We start from the raw sequence: 25,898 nt of genomic DNA, 5'->3' as shown, positions 1-25,898 counted from the left end.
GTTTTAAAAATAAAAAGCAAACTGAAAATCAACTTGGCATTAAAACTTGCAGCGTTAATTACAGTTTCATTCTACAAACTCTGCTGTATAGCTATGATTACATTAATTTACTGTAAAAATGTGGATAAAGCACAGAGATGCCAACCTGTCAATCAGATCAATCAGAAAGAATATCACACTATTGCCTCCATTTAGAAGGCAAAAAATTCTATACAATTAGCATGAAAAACAGTTATGTCCTCTCTCTGTAAAACCTCCATATATGTTCTGACTGATAGAAAATATATTGTAATATACTATTACATTTTAAAATTTATTTTTCATCTTTTTCTCCCTTTATATTTGGGTTTTTTTCTATTTATTTCCTTTTCTTCTTTTCCTCACACATTTCCTATAAACTGGATTTCCACAAGCAGATCATTTCACTGAACAAGGAATAATTTTTCACTACATCAGAAAACACAACCCAAACCAAAATGCCCCTGTTTTGACCTAAATGACCCTATTTTGAGTAGGCTATTTCAAATCAAAAGAAATTTCAAGGCCATCATAGAGAATAAAAGCTATGTTTCAGACACAGAAGTCAGAGCATGATTTGAATTGCTTCTTTACTGAGTAAAACACATAATAGTCATTCTAAGTATACTCAACCATTAAAAATATATGAATCATTTTTTCTTAATCATTAAAAATCAGAATAGATACCAACACAACATAAGCTAATTTTAAATGGGCAAAATGTAATATTTTGCAATCCTTAAAAAACCCAGGTTTTTGTTTCTGGTTTTGTCTGAATGTAAATATTTCCTACAAAATTTTTCACAAAGTTTTATGTTATCAATCAATATATAACAAAGAAGAGGTTTTCATCTTAAGTTCAAGGTACATATTTTATTTTATACTAGTTAATTGACAAAAATTGTCCCAGGGACCTACAGAATTCTATAACTTACAATGCAATGACTACAACCATTTGTACATTGAAGTTGGTTTGTTTCTAGTTCTCTCACATTTCCAACAATTACATTTTATTACATATAAAAAAATGTAAATTGAAAACTTGGAAATTAAAAATTTAAAACTTAAGAGAATAAAAAAACTTATTTCTATAAAACAGGGCCACAATTTCTATACCACTGAATGTTCTTTCATAACTCTTGATCCACATGGACACGCATATGTTTCTAAACTGTCTTAATACCTTTTTCCCCCCCACAATAAATTTGTACCTATATAGAAAGGAAATGTATTTCATTGAAATACTGCTTAACTAAAGTTTAGGAAAATGCCTTTGATTTGGATATGAAAATAGGAAAAACTATTCCAAGTGCAGTCAGTGGTAACTGTATTCAAAGTGCTATGCAAATTCCTTCTCTTATTAACACTATACAGAAGCTGTCTTTGTTGGATGCAGATATTCACACACCAGTCAGACAAGGTCAGAAATCTGGAGATGCTTTTTGAAAGCTGAATTTGCCTCAGACAAAATACAGTGGGGTTTTAAAAAAAATCAAAATAGCAGCTAAACTCAGTGTCAGACATCATGATAGAGCTGAACAAGGTTTCACTTGAGCTTTCTATGACAAGACAACAGGCAGTTCCATTATGATACTGAATAGTGATGTAAAGGTATATGAGAAGAATCACGTGAACCCCATGGAAACTAAAGTCAAAACACTGCCGAGTGTTATCTGTCTGAACTGATCAAGACTGGGTACCAGTTTGTTCCTATTTTCTCTATCTCTGAGTGTTTTGTTACAATAGCTCAGCTGCTTTGCCAAGGTTACACGACAGACGTTGTTGATGACATAAAATATTTCTATTTACAGCACCTTTGTTCTTGGTACTATGGTAATAATGATTTGTTAGGCACACTGAGTGGTCACCGATTCTTTCCTCTGCTGATGTTTTCTGTATTGTAACATTTGGTAAGCACTGCTCCTAAAAAACCTGACCTCCTTTTCTCAGATTCAGGCAGAATTTGAAAGAATTGCTCCAGCCACAGCTGAAGCAATTTCTTTTTGCCAGCTACCCCATACCTTAGGCTGTACTGTGTTCCCACTTGTCGGTCACACATGTGCTGCAGAGAAGATATAAAGACATGGAAATATCTAAGCCTCTCTTCTGTAAATAAATTAAGGCCACCTAAGAAAACAAGGAGCCTGCTAGTTACCAACAAGTAGGCAGCACTGCAGACTTGATTAGCTGACGACCAGACAGGTAACCCACAGATGCTGAACCATAACCCTCTGCTTAGCCACTTGTCTTGCTACCAAATAAATTCCTCTATCCTTGATTTTGTTCTGAAAATCACTACTTTTAAGAGAAAAACAGGCTTACTCAGCTTTTAAAGGAAAGAATCTTTAACTAGGAACACTGTGCACTGTTGCGATAGAGTCTGCGTAGTGTTGATCACCTGAGTATTTGTCATAAACTGACATGAGCTAAGGTTCTGTGTCTGTTGATTTTTGGCAAGGAAAAAATGCACTACAGTAAAGTCCTGCTGACTTTGATCCACACCATCAACCCTACCTGCATGAGTTCTTTCACTACAGAATACTTCACACAAAATGCACACGACTTCCTCATTCAAATTAGCCTTTCCTGGTAAGGCCTCGAGCTAGGATCCTGAATATGGGAGCGGGAGGAAAGAAAGTGTTTAATTAGCACACAGCATTTTACTTATTTTAGATTTTCTTTCTCAGATACCAAATAGAAAGTAATCCCAAAAAACAGCACCAATTCATGATGCGAGAAGTATAATTACAATGAGAGCAAACAACTGAAAACAAATCAGTACATTATCCTTTCATCTCCTTCTTAGGCTTAATAATTATCTTTCAGTGAAGAGCTAGAACAAAACCAGAAGCTAGTGTAATAGGAATTAAAAAACCAAGTGCATAAACAACATCAGTGCAGCAGCAAAATATACAGTCATTGTTAACATTCCAATTCAACCCATTTCCAACCTTTTTGTGCAATAAAAATTGGCCATATGCTGGCCAATGCAACAAGCTTCTTTTTAATATTAACACAGTCATTCTTCACTGAAGCTATTTCTGCTTGGATTTAAAAATAAAATTAGTTAAATACAACTCTCACAAAAAAAAAAAAAGACTGCATTTTATAAACACAAAATTCTGGTGCAAATAAAGTAAGAAATAAATATCACAGCCTTGAAGACAAAAGGAAATTTGAACTGGTTCCTATGGCTGAACTTAGAGGATGTGAGGGTAGGATTTTTATAACATTTTTTTTAACATTGGCTTAAGTCTCTCATCATTTCAGAGGTAAAGCCAAGCAGCTGGGAGGAACATTGTTGTCGAGATGTTAAATTTCACTACACTTCAGTTGTGATAGCACAGTTTGAGTACAATCAGAGGAACCATAAAAAGTCTTCTTGATAGGTTGGGCTCTGTGCTTTGTGTTCTTCTTCTCAACCTTCCCTCAGTTGCCAGAGCAGGGGATATGAATCCAGACTTGCCAAAGCAGCAACAAGGCAGGATTGTCTACCCGCTTGCTGGGAACAACCCCAACCTTTGTTGCATGCGCTCCACTCTGCATTTTCTCTTACGTTGCATATGAAGATTAGGGCTAAGGAGGAGGCTTAGAGAGACAGTTGAGAGGGGCACACTGAGAGCTGGAATGTGGCTGCTCTTCTGGAAGAGCATTAGGACTGAAAATTAAAAAAGAAAAGAGAAAAAGCGCTTAAAATACAAGGCAAACTCTTTACAAGCATGTAATTAAATAGTACAGGGCTGGAAATGAACTTTAAAAGGGGGTGAAGCCTCGTCTCTAAATCCATATCCTCAGACGCACAGTGTACATAAAGCAAACACTCAGAGCACAGCAAGTCAGTGACACCTGGATGCATTTGTGAGGTGGCCCTGATATCCCACTTCACAGCTGCCATACACAATTGCTGTTTGCATGTGAGACGACAAAGACTGTGGAGGAAATAAAAGCATCTGTGAAATGGGGGAGCAAATTTGAAGGACAAGATGCAGGTGCCATCTTTACATGAGTATTAAAGATTTTCTCTATGCAGCTGATTCACTGTTTGAAATGAAGGACAGTGCCAGGCTGGAAATCAGGTTTCCTAGCTTTGTGAAAATGTGATGTCTTATTGAATGTGACCTATTTACGAGTTTATTTGTACAAATACAGTATAGGCTTCTTCATCAGGCCCCTTAATCATTACATATTTTGTAATTTACACTCCCAAAGTATGGGGATTTCTTATGTTTTGTTTTCTTTGGGGTTTTGTGCTGTTTGAATCCTTTTCATTCTGTCATATTCTTCTGTCATTTGACTATTTTTCATGTACAATTTGTCTGATAACAGCATTCACCTGTTAAGACTCTAGAGTGCATTTGTAGCATTTATTGGCATACAGTTCAGAGAGGTTTGAACCAGCTTACAGGGGCTGGAGTAGCAGCAAAGAAAAGGGGCAGCTAACACAAATACCCCCCACTTCTTGGTGCAGAGCTGTAGAAAAACAAGATAATAAAACAAAAAGCTAGAAAATGTCGTTTATAAAGAGAAGGGGGGGAAAAAAATCCCAGAAAAATACCACAAACCCTAGTTCTTTAATGTGTCTGGGAAGAGTTTTTTCCCCTAATGCTTCAAATGTTCTACAGTGTTGAAGTTATTCCAAGCTCAACAGTGTGATTTATGATAAAGCACCATCATTTATGTCTCTTTCTTCAAGTGAATTTGCCTTTTCTGTTTTCCTTATTTAGAAACCATGCTTTTACATATTATCTCTGCAGCACAGACTACTGGAGTACTGGCTGAAGGAATGCAATTAGTCTATTGCTGGAAATGAATCAATTTGAAATGCCAGAGGTGTTTGGAAAACTGCTACTGGAAATGCCAGTGGTACTGAAAATGTCTTTAGTTTCCACATGCAGCATTTACTTATGGAAACAAAGAGATGACATTGTGTTTGACTGAAGAAAGAAGTGTGCAGAACCACCATTAAGTAACTTGATGGCAATGTCTACATATTCAAATCAGAGAAATCTGGGAGGCTTTGGCCACAAATACACAGGCATTACAATTCAGCAGGTGCCACAGTCCTTGCACCTCTGAGCTTATTTGAAGATCACAGAATCACATGTTTAAAGTTAGATTCTGTTTCCCATTAGTGCTCCTGAAGTTGAGTTTCCTGATTGTAAAATGGGTGGTGAGTGGGGGTTATAGAAAGAAGCTCAGGATCCCACAAGCTTTGTTTTGTGCTCAGCTAAGAGTTCAGTCTCAAAGTGTGTACTGTTATTGACTATGAGCCCTCAGAAGAAATAATTCTTTCCATGGCTGTATCCATCCTTCGGTCATATTCTGCCTCATGCAGATGCAGATACAGCATCCACAGAGAGATCTTACTGAGATCTATCTTTACCTGTTCCACACTAATGACTATATCAGGAGTGACTGCAGATTGACCCAAAAGGTCTGTATTGACTCTCAAACTTTTCCACTCATCAGGAGCAAGCTCCTGGCTTCAGTGTCTCCTAAGTTTTCAAGATAGGCTTAGGAGAAGCAGTAGTCTTAATTCCTTCAGAGATAGAAAACTGAATTAGAATCTCAACATCACATTTGGGGAAGATAAACAAGGAGGTGATTACACAACCCAGCAAAGACTGGCTTACTCTTCTCCCTTGCTGCCTTGTTTCTTTTTAAACAGGACTCCTATAATTGCCAGAGAGGAACAGAAACTCAACACACACATTCCTGGCTCATTAGCAGAGATGTGTTTGTCTTCTGGGGCTTCCTTCCTAACTTTAAAAATAAGCAACAAAAGATGCTCATGCTCTGAGGGAGAGGACTGGTGAAGAAATGGCTGTAGTTACAACTAGTTATGTACAGCCTCAGTGGCCTGAAAAAACCTCTTTGAGACACGTAAGATTCTCCTCTGCACAAATATATACAACCATAATAACTTTACAGCTTGACCTTCAGTACAAAGCCAGCCATGACTGTAAAAACTGTATTACAGACTGTCCCAGGCTATGCTCAGATTAGCAATTCTAAGAACTCTGCCTAGTTATATTAATTTTCTTCTCCTGATAGTTCTACATTGCTTCTTACTTTCAAATACAAGCACACTTTGTGGCCAGAAGAAATAGAAAAATTTGTCTTGCTATTTCCTTTTCAACCAATAATAAATACTAGGGGCATTTGGAAGAGAAAAAAGAATTTCAAGGCTAGCAGGCTCCTTTATAGAAAAATATATAACCACATCACCTGCACCTCCAATAGATTTAAGTCTTTTTCTAAAACTCTGCTGTTATACCTTCCTCTCTTCAGAAACACAATTCATCCAGTTCATTAATGCAGATTACTGTAGCAGTACATAAACTAAAAATACATCAGAATCAGCAAGTGACACGTGGCATTGAATGTGCTTTTTATGGCAGTAGAGGTGCTGTGGCAGCAGGTGCTGGAGCTGAGTTATCAGACACATTGACAGTCACAGACAGCAGATTAATAACAAAAAGTAAGAGAGAGACATGGAAGAACTTGAGTTTTTGACTATAAACAGAGAATAACATTGTTACATTCACCCAATGGGATATGTGTAGTTTTTGAAACATTTGGTTCTTACAGACTTTTTGAGAACATCTTTTTAAATGCCAGTATCATTTGGGGATGTACTCATTCAATTGATGAATAAAGTCTGGGCAACTTTTTTGTGTTAGTATTTTTTACTGTGTTAATATTTTTAGTTAGTATTTTTTGTGCTAGTATTATTGTCTGGCTTTATGCAGCTCTCTTATTTTTTTCCCCTGGCACTCAAAATACTAATCAAGTATTTCTAAAATTAACTGGAAAATAGTGTGCAAAGCCCTTCAGTGTTTGCAAGTACTCTGTTCTGGCTTAGAGATGTCATTCACATGCAACATTGTCTGGCATTGATTGTAACTGCAACAAATCAGGAAAGGAAAATATAAACAGACCAATGATACTTTCAGAATGCAAAAATTTTGCATGTGTTAAGTTGCATGTTTTACCTTTCTTAAGATTTATTTCCTACTTTATATAAGTAAAAGCATAATTTCATATTAAAAGGCAGTATTAATTTAATTTAAGGTACCAGGGAGTTGTGGTTTGTTTTCTTATTAAGGGATAATTTGGGCCTAGAGTTTTGGCCTCTGATAATGAAAATGAGGTTTTCACTGCATTCAACAGAAATCTTAACACAATCCAATTATGGACTAGCTCTTTATAATATTGGATATATTATATATATTAGATAATGGCAATATTTTAGCTTTGTCCAGTATAGTCCAGCAGACAGGTAGCTACAGATGTTGGGAAGGGGGAACAGCATACAGTAATTTTCAGGGCAGGCCTGGATTTGGTTGCTTGCCCCATATCCCCAGGCCTAGAAACTGAGTTGATGGGTGGAAGGCAGAGTGAGACTTTTGTGCACTGTTGCATTAAAAAAACATTTTGCTTTAAAAAAAACCCCAACTCTTTAAAAAAAGTCTCTTAAGGAAAGTTGTCACAGATCCTCCAATCAAGTTTCAGTTAAAACATGCAGATTCAAGCAAAAAGGCCACTTTAAAGATAAAATAAATTGACTACATCTGCCCTGGAGTGTCATTTGGCTTGAAACTGCATTGCTTATCTAGTGAGATTCACCAAAGCCTATGCATTGGAAACCCAGTTACTAAAAATGCCAGAGTTATACAAGTCCCACTTAAAAACCATAGTGTAAATAATCAATGAGGGAAAACTCTCTGTGAATCTACCTGTGCTATGGTCAGGTTAACTAACTGGTTTGAACACAATTAGACATTGCAGGATGTGGAAAACATTTGTGTGAAGCACAAGCCTTCACCAGCTCCTGTTGAGTCCTGAGTGAAATGCCAATGAGAGGTCACATTACTGCAGGAATTGTGTTGGAGACTTTCAAAAACAAGCACAGTTCTCACTTAAAATGGGTGACTTCAGGGCTGGGCAGAGCTTTCATTTGCCTCATTTGGCATCGCCCTGTGACATAAATCGTATGTGCCACCCCAGTAGGGACTGTCAAAGGACAAGGAAGGGTGGAACAAGCTCCTGGCTTCCTTCTCTGCTGCATTTAGAAAATCCAAACTTCAATAAGTCTAATTGGTCCTTAAATGCCCTCAAATTTTACTCCAGATTCCAATTACTTTATTTAAACCACTCAACAACTGATGTCATCCTGCTGACTTGCATTAAATCTATTGTTATGCTTTGCTGCCTTACAGAGCTGGGCAGGTAATGTGGCTGAGGCAAGCAAGGCAGCAGTGTGAATATATCAAAGTCTGTGTTGTTTTGACTTCATCAGACAATTACAAATCTAGGGGTAAAAAACAATAGCTACCTGAAAGTCAATTTTGTGTGTAAGGTGTGTGTTGTTTTTAGGATGACTGACATGAAGTTTTTAAAATATTAACCATATTTTAAATTATCAAAAGAAGTTAATGTTTGCAGATAAATGTACACAAGTAGCAAATCAGGTAGGTTTTCCATTCTGATAAGACCTTTTAAAATTACAGAAGCAATTATTCAGCATTTAGAGAGGGATGGTAGTTGAGCATATTCTCCACTAGAAGAGTAGCTCTGGAAGGAACAAAATAGCCTTTAATTTAATTAAATAGGGTTCAAATAAGACTTGTTGACATTAACCTTCCATATTTGCAAAGCACCAATTGCTAATCTCAAATTGCTCTAACATCTAAAATACAGCAGTATCACTTTACTGGCATATTAAGGATTTTAAGTGTAACTTGTAGTTTTTTTTTCTTTCAGTAAGCTGTAGAAGTCCAAACTCCATATCAGTATACTTTCCAGTTATAATGAGTTTACACCAATTTCTCAGTAAAATTTTCATATTGCTCTTACATAGTAAAGAAGATAATAGTACTTCCACTTTGTAGGCAATAAAAGAGAGGCACTAACTTGGTCACTACAGTTCGGGCAAGGGCCTAAAAATAATGTAACCTATTTCAAATGAGAGCATAGACATAAGTGAATATTTGCACAGAATGTCCCATGAACAGATAAAATTATTGTAATGTCCTTTTGTTTTGCTTAGGTTTGGGGGTTATGCCTTGGTTAACTCAGCCATCCCAGAAGCATGATGTGGCCTTTGCACCACCTATGAGCAAGGGCACCAGGAGTTTACTTTTAGAAACAAGATTAAAAATTGATTGCCTTGGGTCTGGGTTTCCAAGTCAGGGAGAATTTAGAAGTGTCTGCTAGTCTCACAAACGCCTTTAAAATGCCACCTTACAAACAGGAAGCCTACATCTACCCCTGAAATTATAAGTCCCCCATTTAAGTAAATCTTTCTAGCAAAAAAATAAATTCATTACTATTTTGGCATTGATGAAAAACTGCATAAAAATATCGAATGAGGGCTGCAAGATCCAGCTTTGCATTTTTTCCATATTTTTACAGGGAAGCAAGTGCACGAATGCTGTGACTCATGTTGGTACTGTCACTGCAGAAATTACCACTGTTCTTCAAGCTGTTAAAAGCTTGCTGTCAGAGAAAAAGTGAAGAGTTTTTGTCTGAGGAGGAGGAGGGGGGTGGCAGGCATGCATGCAGCTATGTGTAAAGAGAGGAGGGTTAGTGGAGTTTACCTGACAGTCTGGCAATCTGGCCCCCTGGCTAGTTGTGAGCCGTGTGGCGGTATGGAGGCAGCAGGCTGCTGACAATCTACAAGAAACTGATAAATTAGACATATATACAGAGAGATTACAGAGCAAGGGGTTAGTAACGGCAGTACACAGGCTACGCATCTCAGGGAGAGATTTAGTGAGGAATGTGCTCTTGATGCCTTATCTGACAGAAACACCTTTTGTCTGATAGCAGTGACATTGGCTGTTGCCTTTTTCTCCTTTTCAGAAGAAGCACTCAAAAAAGTTTTGTTTTCCCTTCCCTTAGCACTGACAAATTTTTGTTTAGATAGACAGCAGTAAGGGGTGGTATTCAGGATCTGAGTTTAAACTTTGTACTTCTCATTTTTCTGCTTGTCATGAAGTAGTTTTGCTCACATCTAATATGAAAAGTATCAAAAAAGCTACTCAAAATTTATCTGAAGGACTTATATCCATACAAAAACAATTATGGAATCTCATTAAAACATACAAGAAAGTCTTTTCAATTTCTGGACAGTGCTTGTGAGATTGGGGTTTTTTGGTAGGAAAAAGGGAGAACTTGATACAGTCAGTTTCATTGTTTTGTCTCAATTATTTTATCAATTCTCTGTCAAAGAAGTTTCCACATCAATCACTTGCAAAGTTGTATTATGGTTCTTAATTTATTAAATAACAGTAAAGCCAAATAATCCTTCATTGCTTTGTTTTCCTGTGACATTGAAAATATGAAGACAGCTTTAGACTGGATAATACTTGTGGGGCTTCATGAAAGTAGTTCAACAAGACAACCCTACTTTCTAAGTCAGCAGTGTTTACTGAGATTTTTCAGATCTCAAGATCTGCTCATTTTCCCTGCAGCATTCTGGCCTTTCATTCCACTGTCTGTGTGATTCAGATCCATCAGGATCTTTTCAAATATTGGAATCTATGGGTGAAATTCTGACCCTACCAAAAACTGCTGGAGATTACTTTTCATCTCCAGTAGTATTTGCAGACCTGTCATCCTTCCTGATTGCTTCAACCTGATTCTCAACCTGTTTGATAGAATGGGGTTATTTTCCCCTAAACCTTAAAAATGAGACAAGGGACCTCCATGTACTCAGAAAGAACTTGATTTTTTCTTCCAATTGTTTGCTACTTAAAGCTCAACACCAATAATAATTTCTCTTTACAATGTAGATGTGTTTCAAAACCCCCTTCTGTTCTTTGTCTCAATCAATGGAAGAACATGCAAGTAATTTGCTGTCAAGAGTGTTGAGATGACATCAGGTACTGCAGAGCAACACACCTTGATAGCACACTAAGCATCATATCCACTATTATATAGTATTTCCCTTCCATACCAGCCTACGAGGCTTCTCCCTAGCTCCTGTGAAGATCTGTGCTGACCTCCAGTGGGTAAGAAGCAAGTGTACCCAAATCACTGGTTTCTTCCTGCTTCAGCAAAGAAGAGAAGGGCTTGGACCTCTTTTCTAGTACATAGGTTAGAAAAATATGTGCAGAGTTTGTGCCGGCAGCATTGTGTTCCAAAGCAGAAATGGAATAAGAAAGAATACTCTGCCACTCTCATTTGCCAGGATTGTCACTATAGTCCTCACTGTATCCTTTAGCAGAGGAGTGCAAGAGTTGGCAATGTATTTGAGTCATGAATAGAAGGATCTGTCATTTCAGCACAAAGCTCAACTAAAATAAGAGGTGTCTGAGGAACAGACAGATCAGGCTAACTGCAGACAGAAAATGATAGCAAATAAATAAATAAGTAATGCTTTATTCTAAACAAAATAGTTTGCAGAAATCCAAAGTAAAGTCATTCCCACCAGGTTATACAAAGTTGTCACTGAGGAAAGAAATACAGAACAAAATGCTGTGTGATGAAAAGATGCAGACAGGTTTCACTAATACAGAAGAAATTGTTCCGACAGGCTTTTCCAGAACAACACAAATGCCTGATTTATGATCCCGTTCCAATATCTCAAACCTGCTGCAAATATTTTATGATGCATCTTGATCTGCTTCATTTGGCAGAACGCTTGACTAGTGAGCCAGGTCCTGGGAGGATTATGCAAGCTGCGTAATAACTATTTCAGTGTGAAACACTATTCTAGCTGGCGTCAGCAAAGCTCATGCAATCTGGCTCACGTTCACATCAGGACCACATCTAGTGATCCACATGTCTTAAGATGACTGAATCGTCCTCCTACATCCTCCAGGAGTGAAGTTTCTGAGGATTATGCTAGGAAAGAGCTAAGCAGAATGAATATGGCTTGCATAGACACATTTCAAATTCAAAGGAGCTTCTTATCTACTTATGCCCAAGTAGCTGTGCAAGAGCTAACTTTATTCCTTCTATATTTAATCCTTTTAAGAATTTTGGAGGATTTATGACACCCTTCTCTAATGCCATGACAATCATAAAATGACTTCTTTCTACTAAGGAACTCCTGCCTGTATTAAGTAAATGTTTGTTTCTTTCTCAAATACTCTGCTGAAGGTTAAAAGTCGCAAAAAAGTCTTTACTAATTCTAATGTCACATGCCATAAAGACAAGGCAAGAAAGACATGCTTTCTATTACTAAAAAAAAGTAAAAATAAATTTTAAAATCACATTGAAAGAAGCCTTTTACCTGTACCTTTCAAATATTAGGGCCTGTCAGTCAAGCTGCAGAGTGAAAGGACAGTCTGTCATTTATGTAGAAGGTACTTGGGGTACAGACACAGGTTACACTTTTTGGTGTGTCTTCTGACACTACCACCAAGAAAATCATCAATAAAGTTATTAAATACAGACTATCTTATTTCTCCATCATCTTCACTTGCTGTTAGGAAATAAACCACTTTGGGGCAGGGGATGAGCTATCTGATCTCAAGTCCTTTTACCATTCCATGAACCTACAACAAAGAAATTAATTTCAGCACTCATTTCAACCACAGATGACAAAGAGGATCTGCTGTACACAGAAATCCACATGCCAGTTTTCACTGAATTCAGCAGGACTTGTGCTGCAGATAGAGAGCCTTGTGACACTCTCCAACAACACTTACCACTGGAATTTTGAAGAAATATTGGAAATCTGAGGTTTAACTTGTGCTATATGTTAGCCCTGTTTCAATTTTCAGTTCCTGACATTTTAGCCGCTTGCACAATGATGATATAAAGGGCTCAGAGATTTCCTCTCACACAGATTAGCCACTGCTGATTTTCCTTTGGAACCTAATGCTCAGTCCTAATCGGGCTAATCAGCTCCTGATGTAAGAGCATTAAAAAAAACCTAGGCTCAGAGAAACTACATCTGCTCACATGAGCACTGAATGTGCTGCTATAAATTATCTGCTGAGAGCAAATCTCACCAAAAATAGAGTATTTTCCTGTGCTTCCCTTTGGCTCAGTCACAAAAACAACATGTTTCTCTGGTGTCACAAGATGTGCTCTGCCCTCCAGTCTGTGAACTGGTGACTCTAACCAACACAGGTCTGCTTTCCTGGGTTATTTGTGTCTGAGATGGGCTTGGCTTCTGGTGACATCAGCAATGTCCTCTGTGAAAAATCTACATGCAAGCATTTCCAGTCCCACCTGCTCAGGACCCAGCACACTGCAATGAACATTTCAGCACATTCTGACTCCTAGGAAATTCCTTATCTCTACACAGTGCTCTCAAACACCAAGACTACTCAGAATCCCAAGATAAGCATAATAGATTTCTAACTGCATTTAGTTCTGTTAATCAATGAAAATTCTTTTTCCCTCTTTTATCTGAAAGGGTAAAATGGAGAGCCAAACAGCAAACCATCAGCAGGAACCGTTACATATTTTGCACTTCTGATATGAAAATATTTGGAACAATCTGTTCTTGATAAATGAAAATCTGTCAATAAATGTTTGTGACCAAATGTGAGATTGAGGCTTTTTCATTCTGTTAAAACAAACCTTGCCTAGCATCCCATTTATCACTCCAGGCCAACAGAAGCTCCTTCTTCCCTAAGTAAAAGTTTTCAGGCTATCTGACTTCATGTTATGCTACCCAAAGTCAATTGAACTTGCTCCACCAAGTCTGAGGAATTTGATAATATGTCTATGAAGCTGATATTGACAATTTACTTGAAAAGAGAGTATGATCATGAATTGTTTTCATCCCTGAAATGTCAATTTAATGGGAAAGAATGAAGGGTTAATAGCATGAGTTGAAAGTATTGGGCAAAGAACAGATGAGTAGCCTTCTAGTTGTGCAGATGTAAAAATGTGTTACATCACAGAGCAAGACCTACAGAGACAATAAATCGATCCTCTCTGCTCAAAGGTAAGAAACAAGGAAGATTTTCAAAACAAAAGACAAATGTGAGATGGCAAGAAGAATGGAGCAGAGGGTACTAAGATGCTTGCCCTCTTCACTGAGATTTTTAGAGATGCTTTCAATCTGCAATCTGACAGGATGAGAAAAGTCCCCAAACTGTTTATATACAAGGATGACAAGGACATAAGTTTGTACAATCATTTGACAGCTGATTTCACTTATAATTTATCTTCATTTTTCTAATGAATGACAAGAAAACTTTGACCTTCCTCAAAGCCAAGAGGAACTTTAAGAGGTAACAGTAATCACAAACAGCTGGTGAGAGAACAGCTGTGACTTACCTTTGGAAAAAGCCACAAACAAAGGCACAGGTCAAAGATTAGAAGAGTCTCTCCCTTCTGCTTCCAGGGTCAGTTTGAGTCTGGAAATAATACAATTACCTCTGCCCTACACACAGCCCCAGCAGACTGGTCTGTCAGCTGAAAACTGGAAAGTGAAACAACTCCATGATTCTGCAGGCTGCCCTGGGAGGAGAGGGCTATGGTGGAGCAACCTCTGGGGCTCCATCTGGAGCCTGGCTGGCCTAATTAACCCCAGCTTGTACAGAAAAGGATTGAGTCAACTTGTCCTGGCCTGTGAGCCAAAGGAGCAGTGTAGGGGGACTGGCCCTTGTGCAGAGCCATTCTACCACTCCAGGAGGGCCAGCCCCATCCTGGCACAGCTGCACACCAGCAGCCAAATAAAATTCACCAGGTGCTGCTTAGCTCCTGCACATTTTCCAGCACCCACATTGCCTGCAATTTCCTACTGTCTGAATTTTGCCTCAGTTCCATCAAACTGATCATTGATTGGAGATAGAGAAATGTGTCTACCAAGTATCATTTTCAGCTTTCTTCATGTTAAAGGTAATCTACTGTGAGATTTTTGTGTTGAGAGAGGAAGTACACAGGTAACTCACAGCTTAAGCTTGCTATTCAGGAAACTTAATAGCTTAGATTACTTTTGATTGGAGAAGTTACATCAACAGTTAATTCTTCCACTACTTATTTCTTACTCTTTTTAAACACTATTTAAAGAATAAGAGATGTGAGCATGCTGCTGAACTCCCATTGATTACCAATATCTATACATTGCCCTAAGATGCAGTAGGCCAGCAGTAGGATGCATCTAAAATCCTCATCTCTGTCATCTCCCCGTGCCCATCTTCTTTTTCTGGCAAAGCATGCTCAGGAATGTCCCACTGTTTGTTTCTACAATCACAAGTTCCTGACACAGGCCCTCCTTCTGCTCCTCCTCCTCTGAGCACCTTAGGACAAGGTCAGGCAGAGTTAACCTAACAGAGGGTTTGCTGTTAAATGCTTCTCAAGAGTAAGAGCAGGTAGGGAGTTTAACTGCTATTCACTTATGGCATTTAGGGAAATGCTATTTATCTTGGTGATTTCCACAAATGGGCTCATGGAGCATCACTAACCACTTCACACAGCACAGACAGCCATGGCTTAGTAGGTCACTGATTCAGGGGCTTTCCAGATCACATCAGGTTTCTTGGCTATGTCCTGATGAGTTCATCTATACAGCAGCTATACTATATGGAGTGCTTTTACCCTTAATTTCCTCATTCTGCATGACTTTGCTTGTATTTGCTTTTAGACCTGAATTATCCCAAATCTAGAGAGCTGTTCCCCCATCAGTCCACATGTTTCAGTAATAATGTGCCTGCTAGCTCAAAGTATAGTGATAAAGCCATATCCCAGCTTGCTTTTCCTGTAGCTCATATTAAGAGTAGCTCTTAAAAAGTAACTGATACCTTGTCATTAACGAAATTAGTGAAGTGCATTTTTCTCCAGTTACAGGTTCAGAACATTAAGAGGTTTCTTGTTACCTCTGTAGCCTTTTTCACACTTTCTGTATCATGACGTGTTTCTGTTATTTGTCAAATGGTTTCTGTGAATGCTTTAAATAATTCCTCATTAAATCTACTGAGAAGCTAAATAATGGGTTAGTAAAACAGCAGGAATGGAAATGGCATAAGCTGAAAAATATATCTTCAGTTCTTTTCTTTTATATACAGTTCATAAAAAGCACATTTAGAAATGTCTGATGATTCATGAAGCACTTACTAAAAGATACACACATTTTAAACATTTCAAAAGAGGAAAAGAAAGGTCTTAAAATTACATAAATCATCACATTTCAGTCTTGTTGTTTACCATGGAAACATAAGTCGAGGACACATTTCAGGTCACAAAATCATCCACAGCACAAATACTTGCACTATTATATGGATAAAGAAGGGCCTGATCCAAAGGTTGAAGTCAGTGGGAACAGTAACTTTAGTAGGCTTTGGAAGAAACAACATAAGTTACAATTGTAAGGTTCTATGGCCCTAAAAAATGCAGACAGGGAGATACAACCAAGGACACTAGTCTTGCTTAAAGAACTGCTGTGAGCTTCCTCCAAACACCACAACATCCCAAGGAATTGCTCTATCAGACAGCTAAAATGTCAGCATGTCTAATTCAAACAAAGACTCACTTCTGTTTTGCCTGATTTATGAGGTAAAAAGCACAGTATTGAATATTTCTGTGTATTTGATGGCAAAAATCAGCAAGTCATGAAACCGCATTAAAACTTGTCATAAAAGAAGATAGAGATGGATGACTTTTGTCACCAAGACTGTAAGGTTATTTCAATCTCTGTTTTACTTAATTGATAGGACTGGATTCCAAAGCCCAAAATTTTCAGAGAAAGCAACAAATATTTGGTAAAATGCCTTAAAGATTTAATGTGTCATCTGTATACCTGTTTAGCTAGGAAAAAACCCAGAAGTCTAAATAAGACTTTACTGCAGAACTTTAACAAATGATGCTAATGTAAACCTTTCCATCCAGCAATGATGTCATAGCTTAGATAGAGAGAGAAAAATGTCAATAACTTTTTAATGAAAATACACAGCAGTAAGGCATGGATTTCACTGCAATCTCTTTTTCTTATTATTACTCTTTAATGTTTTATCAAACAAATTAGGGCTTCTATGAAAAAGTGGTTTTATTTCAGGATTACTTTGTTTATATAGTGAAAAAACGTAATAAAAATAAACTAAACTTGTAGAATTGCAGTGAATTCATGCCATATAGCTAAATCATATTGAAGTAGCTAAATTATATTGATCAGCATGAAATGCATGGGTTTGGTCTCATCAGTGGCAACTGGAAAGCTAAATGCAAGAGAGGAAAAGCACAGAGTGAAAAGGTCCTGTTCACAGTGGCACCAAGAGGTAAAAGTACATTTAGCCAGATGAATTCTTCATCAGTTACAGCCAACCAATGTCCTTGGCAAGGACACTGTTCCTCAAATTCAAAACGGCCTCCACAGGGACAACACACCATGCTTGAAATGGCATAAATATGCAATGCTCATTAAGCTGAGATAAATGAGCATATCAGATGCAGGACATGGCCCTGAGAGCAGGAAGATATATACATGTATCTGTATATATGCATTGATACCGCTCATCAAACAATGAACACACACAGATACAAATATGGCATGTTTACAGAACCCACAGAAAATAGGACAATGCAGAACAAAAAAATAGAACACGGATAATAAGTAAATAGTGACTCAATTATCCCTTTTGTGGAGAGCATCATATTCATGTTTAAAAAACCCCTTACACATGATTTTTTTAAAAACCTACTAAAAACATATAAAATCCATTTTTTATGAGGAGCAGAGACAGATCAAACCAATACTGCATGAGTCTCACAACAGCCAGTGGCCTTTCTGATTGCACAAGCTCAGAGACATCTTGCAGCTACAGGATCATCATCAACACAAGTACACTCCCAGTAGATAAAAATACAACATTCTTTCTTAGAAAAATTATCCATGGATCTCTAATGAGATGTTCTAATGAAGAGCTCTAATGAAGCAAAGGGCTATTTGTACTCATACTAAATTTGTGTTACCAGAATAAAGTTGTGGGGTTTTTTTAAAAATAATGGTTGTGAAGAACTTCCATGCTTTGGATCGCTTGGATGAAACAAAACAAACTTTCCTGAGGGAACAATTCAGCCTGACTAGTTAAATTTTATATGGCTGCATATCTTACATAATGGTGGCTTGGTTAACCACCTGTCCTGCTTTTCAAGAATAAACTCTTTCACTCAATGTACAGAAAAATCCACACTGTTAAGAACCCAGTACAAAATTATCTAACTTAAAATCAGCACAGAAGGAGGTATCTAGATCCTAAACATGTTGATTTTCCTCTTCATCAATCTATAAAATTAATTCACAAAGGAGAAGTAAGAAATGTTTAAAATTCTTCACTGTGTGACCTGAACAATCACAAAGCACGCTCCTGGCAAAATTCAGTTCTGAGCTGACAGAGTTCCTCAAAGGACTTCCTCCATAACCATTTTTAAAGGAAGCTGTGCTTTCTGTGTTCAGATTTCTGACAGTCCTGCTGTTTCAAAATTGAGAAGTGCATAAAAAAGCGAAGTTGAGATACTGAAGTAATGCCTACAGCAGCAAGGCTTAGAGATTTGTGAGGTGCTTTCTGACATTGGTACTTCAGCTCAAAACCAAAGCTGAAACTGTTTTTGGCAAAATATTCCTAAACAAACAAAAAATGTGCACAGCTAAAGTCCTTGAAGTAAACCCTTTCCATCACACAAGGAAAGCAGACACAAATCTGCTATCAAAAATGTGTTTCTCTGACCTTTACACAGGCACACCTCTCCAGGCATCCGAGAGGTGTCAGCCTGAAAAATCTCTGCTCATTTTCCCAACCCCTGCATCCAAAAGGGAAAGGTAAGGCAGCTTCTACTCACAACACACATTTTGAAGAAGATTTATCATATCTTCACACTCCCCAAACAAAATGAAGAAGTAAGAAGGAGGAGCAAAACCAACAGTCTTGTCCCACATGCCAAGCTCCACTTTAAGGTTATTGAAAGAAAAATACAGAAGGAATATGAGCTTATGATTACACAGAGAATAACCTTTTCTAGAATATTTTGGAAAGTCACATCTAAACCACTGTACTTAAAAAAACTCAAAATGCAGAAGGAAAAATATTTTAAAATTGTGTAAGATTTTATTTCTCATCTCTTGAGCCAAGAGGGGTTACTCAACACCTCACATGGCCTATCACATTCCCTATAAAACTAAGAACCACCCCACTCAGAAGACCCTCTGCTCCTTGTCATGTTAAACTGTGTTTGTGCTACATCGAACAAAACAATGCATTTACAGGTTTCTTACCCATTCTTCACATTTTAAACCACTCTCAGTGTAAAGACAAGTAGCAAAGACAACTCTTAAGCAATTTCCCTTGAGTTACAGCTTAAAGATTTAATTGCAAGACCTCCTGGGACCTCAACATTTGGGTAATTGAGATTTTTATTTTCATTGTCCTTATTAGCTTTAAAAATACTTTCCACCTACAGATGCTGTAAGTTAGTTCTTGGTGAAACTCCAGGAATTGCCTTTGGGATAGAGTTTTTACAAGTGAAGTTAAATTTTATGGTAAGAATAGAAATCAACAAACAAGAGCTAGTTATTTGTATCATATTGTGATTCATATTTGATTTGCTGTAAGTATAGAGCTATGTCAGGAATTAATCTTGGCTTATTTTCTCACTATTATATACTCTTAATTACATACGGTAGGTGGTGAGCTGAGTGCCTGAGCAGTTGCTATACTATTATGTGGCATTTTCTGTGCTGTCTTTATCTTCCACATTAGTCTCTTCTTGTGAGAATTAAATGCCAGGCTGTAAATCACTCTTGAAAGACAGCTGAAAAGCAAGTGTGCTTTCAGGTTTCATGTGCTTTCATAAATGAGCACCCATACAAAACCACCTATTTTTGCAGGTTTGTTGTCTTTTTTTAACAGGTTTTTAGAAGAGCCATTTTATGGGATGGTTTGTAACAATGAAGAACAATTAATCTGAGCACAACAAAAATATAAGTTTGGATGACAGCAAACTAGCATAGTTCTGTTGAAATCCATGGGTCTAATCCTGGACTGGGTCAACCAAATATCTGACCTCAGCTGGGCTTGGAATTTGAGGGAAATGTGTTACATTTAAGGCTGTTACCTTCCCTTTTATATTGTGATAAAATAAAATCGATACAGCAGTACAGATTTCTCTGAAAGGATTGCTCATTATGATCTTACGATATGTATTCCTTCAAAAGATGAAATACTTAATTTTTTACAGTGTTTTCCTGTGTGGGATTTTAAATACTAAGCATAAACAATAGGGGAAAGAAGCATCCACCACATTTTGTTGGGAGAGTGCTCCAACAAAGGAGCTTCTCAGGTGGTTTGTTGTTGACTCAGGGTGAGAACTGCAGCCATTGGTTAACTGTTCTTCTCAAAACCTGTTGGGAAAGCTTTTACTTCAGGTACATCTTCTACACAAGGATCTAGATGTAATTTTAAGCTAAAATAGCAGAACTTCATATTCAACTTTTGGAATTGCCATGCTAAAGTATCTGACAGAAAAAAGTAGTATCTGTTAAGGCAGATACTACAGGGGACCTTCTTAGTCTTGTTCTTTTCTTAAAGAGGTTGAGAGAACCATATTTCATATTTGAGATATTAAGAGGCACCTAGTGACTTCATATTCAAGGAGTTTGAACACACCTGCAAAGGAAAGGTCATTTTTACAGTGTTACACGCTGCCAAACCCATCACTAGGCTTTCTCTATGCCCCGACTTCTTCATACAGTTAGGAAAACAAACACAAACACATCCAAATGTGGGCTGAAATTGTGCTGGCCACATACTGGCTGTTATCAGAAGAATAATGAATTGAAAGTGTAAAAATACATGCTAGAAGAACAGAAGCAAAGAAGAAACAGACAAGAAAGCTAAATGCATGCCATTGCCTAGGAAAAATGGAGCACAATACTTTGGAAAAGCACTGAGTGGTATTTTTAGCCCCTGTGGGCTGTTAAGAGCTATTAGTTCAATTAGAAAGCCCAGATCAAGTCCTTCAGTTGCATCTTTGTGTCAAAGGTACCTGTGTGCTGATCTAAAGCTGAGGGCGTTCAAATGGAAATTGAGCAGGACATGGCAATCTCTTGCTTAAGAGGTCTTCAATTCAGCTGGTCTTCCTCCGAAGAAGGCTGCCAAAAGCAGTCCAGCTTTCCCCCTCCAGGTATCCAGCAGCAGTCAAAGCAAAGGCAGCCTCTCCTGCCAAGCACGGGTCCAGAAGAAGGAGCAAGAAAAACACAGGCACAGCTTGCTACTGCAGGGGGTTCATGGAGGAGAGGAACCTGTCCTGTACCAACTTCAGCTATTTTGGCTCTTGGTCTCAATCTCCAACCAAACACATTCCCAGTTATAGCCTCCCAGTCCCCACATCCTTGGGAGCTCATGAAAGAACAGGGAAGCTCTCACATCACACAGGTGAAAAATTTTAGTGAAGGAAATAGTTCACAAATGTAAAAGAACAAAATGAAAACGTGTTTCCATTTGATGTAGGTTTGATTCATTCTTACTCCACACCTGGGGACTCAGCCTCAAGCCAAGCCACACTTTGCTCCAAAGTGTTTGAGTTTGGATGCAACTTTTTTGCACCCTCTCTGATGAAGAAGCAGGTGTGGGTTGTTACACTTCTTGCTGCCTTGCTTGACTGCACAAATCATCTGAGAACAGGAGCTCTTTGTGAGATAAGGCTCTTAAGCATTCTCAGTAAAAGCAGCAGAATAACATTCTTCGCTGTTCCTTACTTTCAAGAAACAGAAAATTAGACAGATGGCAAAGAAATCCTACTTGGTACATCATTCCTTTCATCTGTTAACAACAGTAAGAAATCTTCCAGAAACTGGTAAAAATAATGATGAATAATTCCCTGCCTAATCCTCAGCTTGGTTCTAAACTGGTCCTGCCAACACTGGAATCTGAATGCTCAGAAAAATCTTGGATTTGGACCTGTCAGTCTCACAGGCTGAGACTAAAGCCATGTGATGGTATAAAATTCTGACAAATGCATTCAGAAAGTTGAGATTGTTGCAGATTCATAAGGACAGCTGCAACATAAATCAGTGACCCTGTCTCAAGACCCTTCTACTCTAAATATGTAGAGATGTACCTAAAGTGACAGGTAGAACTCCAGGAAAACATCATTTTCTGGACAATTCTACCTTTCAGGCTGCTTCATCCTTTGGTCTCTGTTACTGGACAAAAAAACTGTGTCAGTGTTTCTGAATCGTGTGGTCCATACATCTGTGATATTCCATGAGATATCAGATGCTTCTTTCCCCCCACTCCCATGTTTTTCTCCTCAGGAGACAGCTCTTTGATTTATTTACTGCAACACACCCTAGGAAAATGTCTTGTTTAGATTCTCTGCAGTTTTACACTTGTCCTCTGAGTGGGCGTTACTCACACGGCACTACTCAAAGACACTGATGACACTGAGTGAGAAATATAACCTACTAAAGGGTGCTGCCCATCTTCCCAGAATAAACATTTATTCAAGCAGAAACTACTTTTATTTGTTTTAGCTTTCATATTCATATTTAGTTTTCATATTTCATACTTTTGATTTTTGTGTATAACATTCCAAAACAAAGAATGAACAAAATTACCATCAGACAAGACTGTGCCCAGTTAAAGGCTAAAGGTCCTGCTCAGGTGCAGAAGATAAGAAATTATTAGAGGTTCTCTCAGGAGAAGAAAGCTATCACACCTTTGAAATGTCATCCCAGTTTGCATTTCCTTTCTACGCCTCATTTGAAGCAGACGCTACATTTTGGCAGGAAATTAAGAGCAAAACCTTCCTGCATAGATAAACTTCATGACTCAATTTGTATAAACTAAGCCTTCTGTGAGCTGAACATGACTCTTTGGGAAAACCTGAGTGAACGCCCTAGGGTGAGAAGATGGGTGCTGCGGAGTCTCCTGCACACTGCCAGCCATTCCCATACGGGTCCTCACACATCTGACTCCTCTATCCCGTGGGATTTGTGCTTTCCAGAGGGACTACCAATGCCACCACCAGGCTAAACTCCACCACCCAGGCACAGGGGTGCAGCCTCTGTGGATGCCAGTGGATGCACCCATATATACCACAGCAGGACTTTCCACACTGCATCTGAAACCAGTTTGGGCCGCTGCCGGCAGAATGTCATCTCCCGCCACATGTGACACAGGAGGAGACATTTTGCTTTTCAAGAAGATGCCCAAATTAAATTGCATCTGCAGTGCTGAGAGGATCCCCTGCTCTGCTAACCACTCAGCACCACATGCACCCAAGGAAAAAATGTTTACCTGGTGTGGCCACGGTTAACCTTTTTTCCTTGCTGAGACGGTGCCCATGGATGAATTCACTCATGGAAGGGGAGCCCCTCAGAAGATATGATTCTGTGGAGGCGGGATGAGGGGGGGCTCTTAATAATTTCTGGAGGTAGGTCCCTGAAGTCCTGGGATGGCTCTGATCACAAAGGGAAGGTGAGAATAGTCTTGCAGGAGATCCAAGAAAAATACATATGGAAACAAAAGAGTTTTACTTTAATTACCTTTCAAAGCCTCACGAATGACAATATTATCTTAACTTGCTTAACAGGCAAAAATCAACTATGGTTGACACCCCATATCATTTCCAGAGCAGGACACCTTGCCTGCATTGGAAATCCTCATTCAACTTAGGGAAGGAGGAGATGAGGTTGGGTTGTATCTCAGCATCCTCAAGTCAGCTTGCACAAGGTTCCCTGATTGTTCTCTCGGTTTTGCATTGTGATTAGAGCATACAAGAAAAGGGGATGATTATCTAGGACTTCTCTAACAGAGTCCACTTCATCTCCAAAACCACGGAAAAGCCCACACCTACAGAGTTTTGGCAGGGGCAGGCACAAGACATGAGCTCACTGCTTGAACAGCAAAATATTTGCATTAGGTTATGAATGGCAGCCATCCCCTTCAAAAGGTTTCTTGCTCCCATGTAGAAAAATCGATCTGAGTGAACACATCCATATTCTTTTCACACTGATAAAGAACAAGTGAGCACCAGAGCTTAACAAAGAAATGCAGTTTCTTTTATGTTAAGCACTAAAATGCTCATAGAGCACAATCCTTCTTTTATTTCAGATGCTCATTATGGAAAATCATAGGGAAAACTTAAAGAAAACTTATTAAAGAAAATACATTCACACTTAATATTAAAGACATACAAGATGCACCGAGACACTGACAGAATATAGTGCAAAACACTGCATTCAGAAGGAGGAAATAACAGTGAGTAGGTGGATCAGAACCACATGTTGCCAGGCTTTGAATTTCATACTCATATCCTCCCCGCCTCCTCCTCCCCAGTCAAAGTCAAAGTAAAGGAAAGAAAAAATAAGAGTAAAAAAAGGAAACATCATGTTTATAATTCAGTGAAAGACTTTAATGCAAGTCTGGCTACTGCACTGTACTGTAAAGATCACTGCATGCATACCTTTTCCTCTGAGTGCCACTGCTGACCAGTAAGTTTGGTTGCTGTGGGCCCTGACTATGCAGGAGGAAAGTGTCTATGCTTGGCACGGTGGCTGATGCCTCCTCACTTACTTTAGGGCTGCCGATCTTGCTCTTTCCCAGCTTGCCTTTGCTGCGTCGGGATTGCTCATGGTCGAACTCTAAATCCTCCAGTCGCTGGGTCAGGGCAAGTTTTTGCTGGATAGCCATGCGCAGCAGAGAGTTCAGGGTCTTCTTCTCATCCTCCGCAGCTGCCAGCTGCCTCTGCATCTCATCCAGCTGTGTGACATACTCATCACACCTGTGGAAAAACAGGGCAGACATCTGGGGAAACGGCCCAAGAACCAATTCTACCAGTGAGCACATTCCTGGGCTTCAGTTACAAAGCCAAACTCAGATCCCAGCTTTTGCTGACCCTAATCCTGACAGCAGGCAGCCTGAATTCTTCTGTTCCCACTTTGAATAAATTTGGACTTGGACCTGCATGTCAACACTTCCCATTCAGCAAGACAACCTGTGCCTATATTAACATAGTCTGTGACAATGTAACATGTTTCTGATGCAGATAAAAAGCAATTGGAGGGGAGGTATGGGATTTTTTCCAGTTTAGACCACAAATAATAATTTTGGTTGCTGCTTCTACTAGTAAGTCACCATTGATAATAACATCCACCAGCTAGAAAATACTATTTTCCACAGGCAGTAACATCCACTTCAAGAAAGTATTACAAAAGAAGACTGCAAGTAGTTTGAACACTCGACACATCAGATTTTGTGAAATGAAAAATCTTCAGTTATTCACCCTTGTTAACCATTTATTACCATGATTACCATTAGTTACCATTGATTAAAAGGGTACTATTCAGGAAACCCCACACCTGGAAGTTATTTCACATTTACTCTTGAATCTCTTGGAGGTGTTCATTGCTATGGTCACCTACTCCATTTTAATCCTCAACCTTTTTTTACCCATATGAAAAATTACCGATCTCTGAGAACTAAAACCACCTTTTTTATGACTTGAGACTAAATTAAATTTATATCTGCTTTTAGCAATACTTCCCAAAGTTAACAGGAAAAGCAAGGCATTTCAAAATTGTCTTAAAACACTTTTTGAAGTGAAATAGCTTCAGTTTGACAGCAATAGACCATCTAATGAGTAAGACCCAAGAGCAATAAAAATAAACCTATCCAGCAGTGAGATGCTTCACACACAGCAGTACTGCCTGACCATCAGACACTGCCCACGGATTTTTCATGTTGAATGATGCAGCTTTCACCAGATCTACTTCCCATAAGATCTAAGTAGCTTTGCTATGTAGTTGCAATTGTGTAATGGATGAGGATGTAACTTTATCAGTATCACTTACAGAAAGCAAGCATAAAAAAATATTTTAGTCTTCCTTATCAAAATGGGTGATGCAATAAACCTTTGAATTACTGTGAACTGAGGAATGAAACTAATTTCTCTGAAATTTTAATCTTCCCCTT

The 25,898-nt window shown here is 38.5% G+C and overlaps 1 protein-coding gene across 14 annotated transcripts in view; it reads right to left on the bottom strand.

Annotated features, from left to right (window-relative positions):
• Positions 1 to 341: 341 nt before the first annotated feature.
• Positions 342 to 25,898, bottom strand: part of BICD1 (BICD cargo adaptor 1) — a 164,976-nt gene continuing 139,419 nt past the window's right edge. For 2 of the 14 annotated variants that reach the window (XM_086884868.1, XM_086884877.1), the window contains exons 7-10: positions 24,501 to 24,708; positions 23,223 to 23,385; positions 9,621 to 9,696; positions 342 to 3,676 (exon numbers count right to left, since the gene is read on the bottom strand). In XM_086884868.1, coding sequence (XP_086740994.1) covers positions 3,595 to 3,676; positions 9,621 to 9,696; positions 23,223 to 23,385; positions 24,501 to 24,708 — 529 coding nt within the window. In that variant the 3' untranslated portion in view covers positions 342 to 3,594. Of the gene's footprint in view, positions 3,677 to 9,620; positions 9,707 to 19,009; positions 21,141 to 23,222; positions 23,414 to 24,390; positions 24,709 to 25,898 lie in introns of those variants that run through there. The other 12 variants (XM_086884864.1, XM_086884873.1, XM_086884865.1 and 9 more) reach the window with 11 other exon arrangements.

The sequence above is a fragment of the Cyanistes caeruleus genome, chromosome 4, assembly GCF_971803275.1.
Source record: "Cyanistes caeruleus chromosome 4, bCyaCae1.hap1.1, whole genome shotgun sequence".
Lineage (NCBI taxonomy): Eukaryota > Metazoa > Chordata > Aves > Passeriformes > Paridae > Cyanistes > Cyanistes caeruleus.
This window is presented reverse-complemented; position numbering and strand designations above follow the sequence as displayed.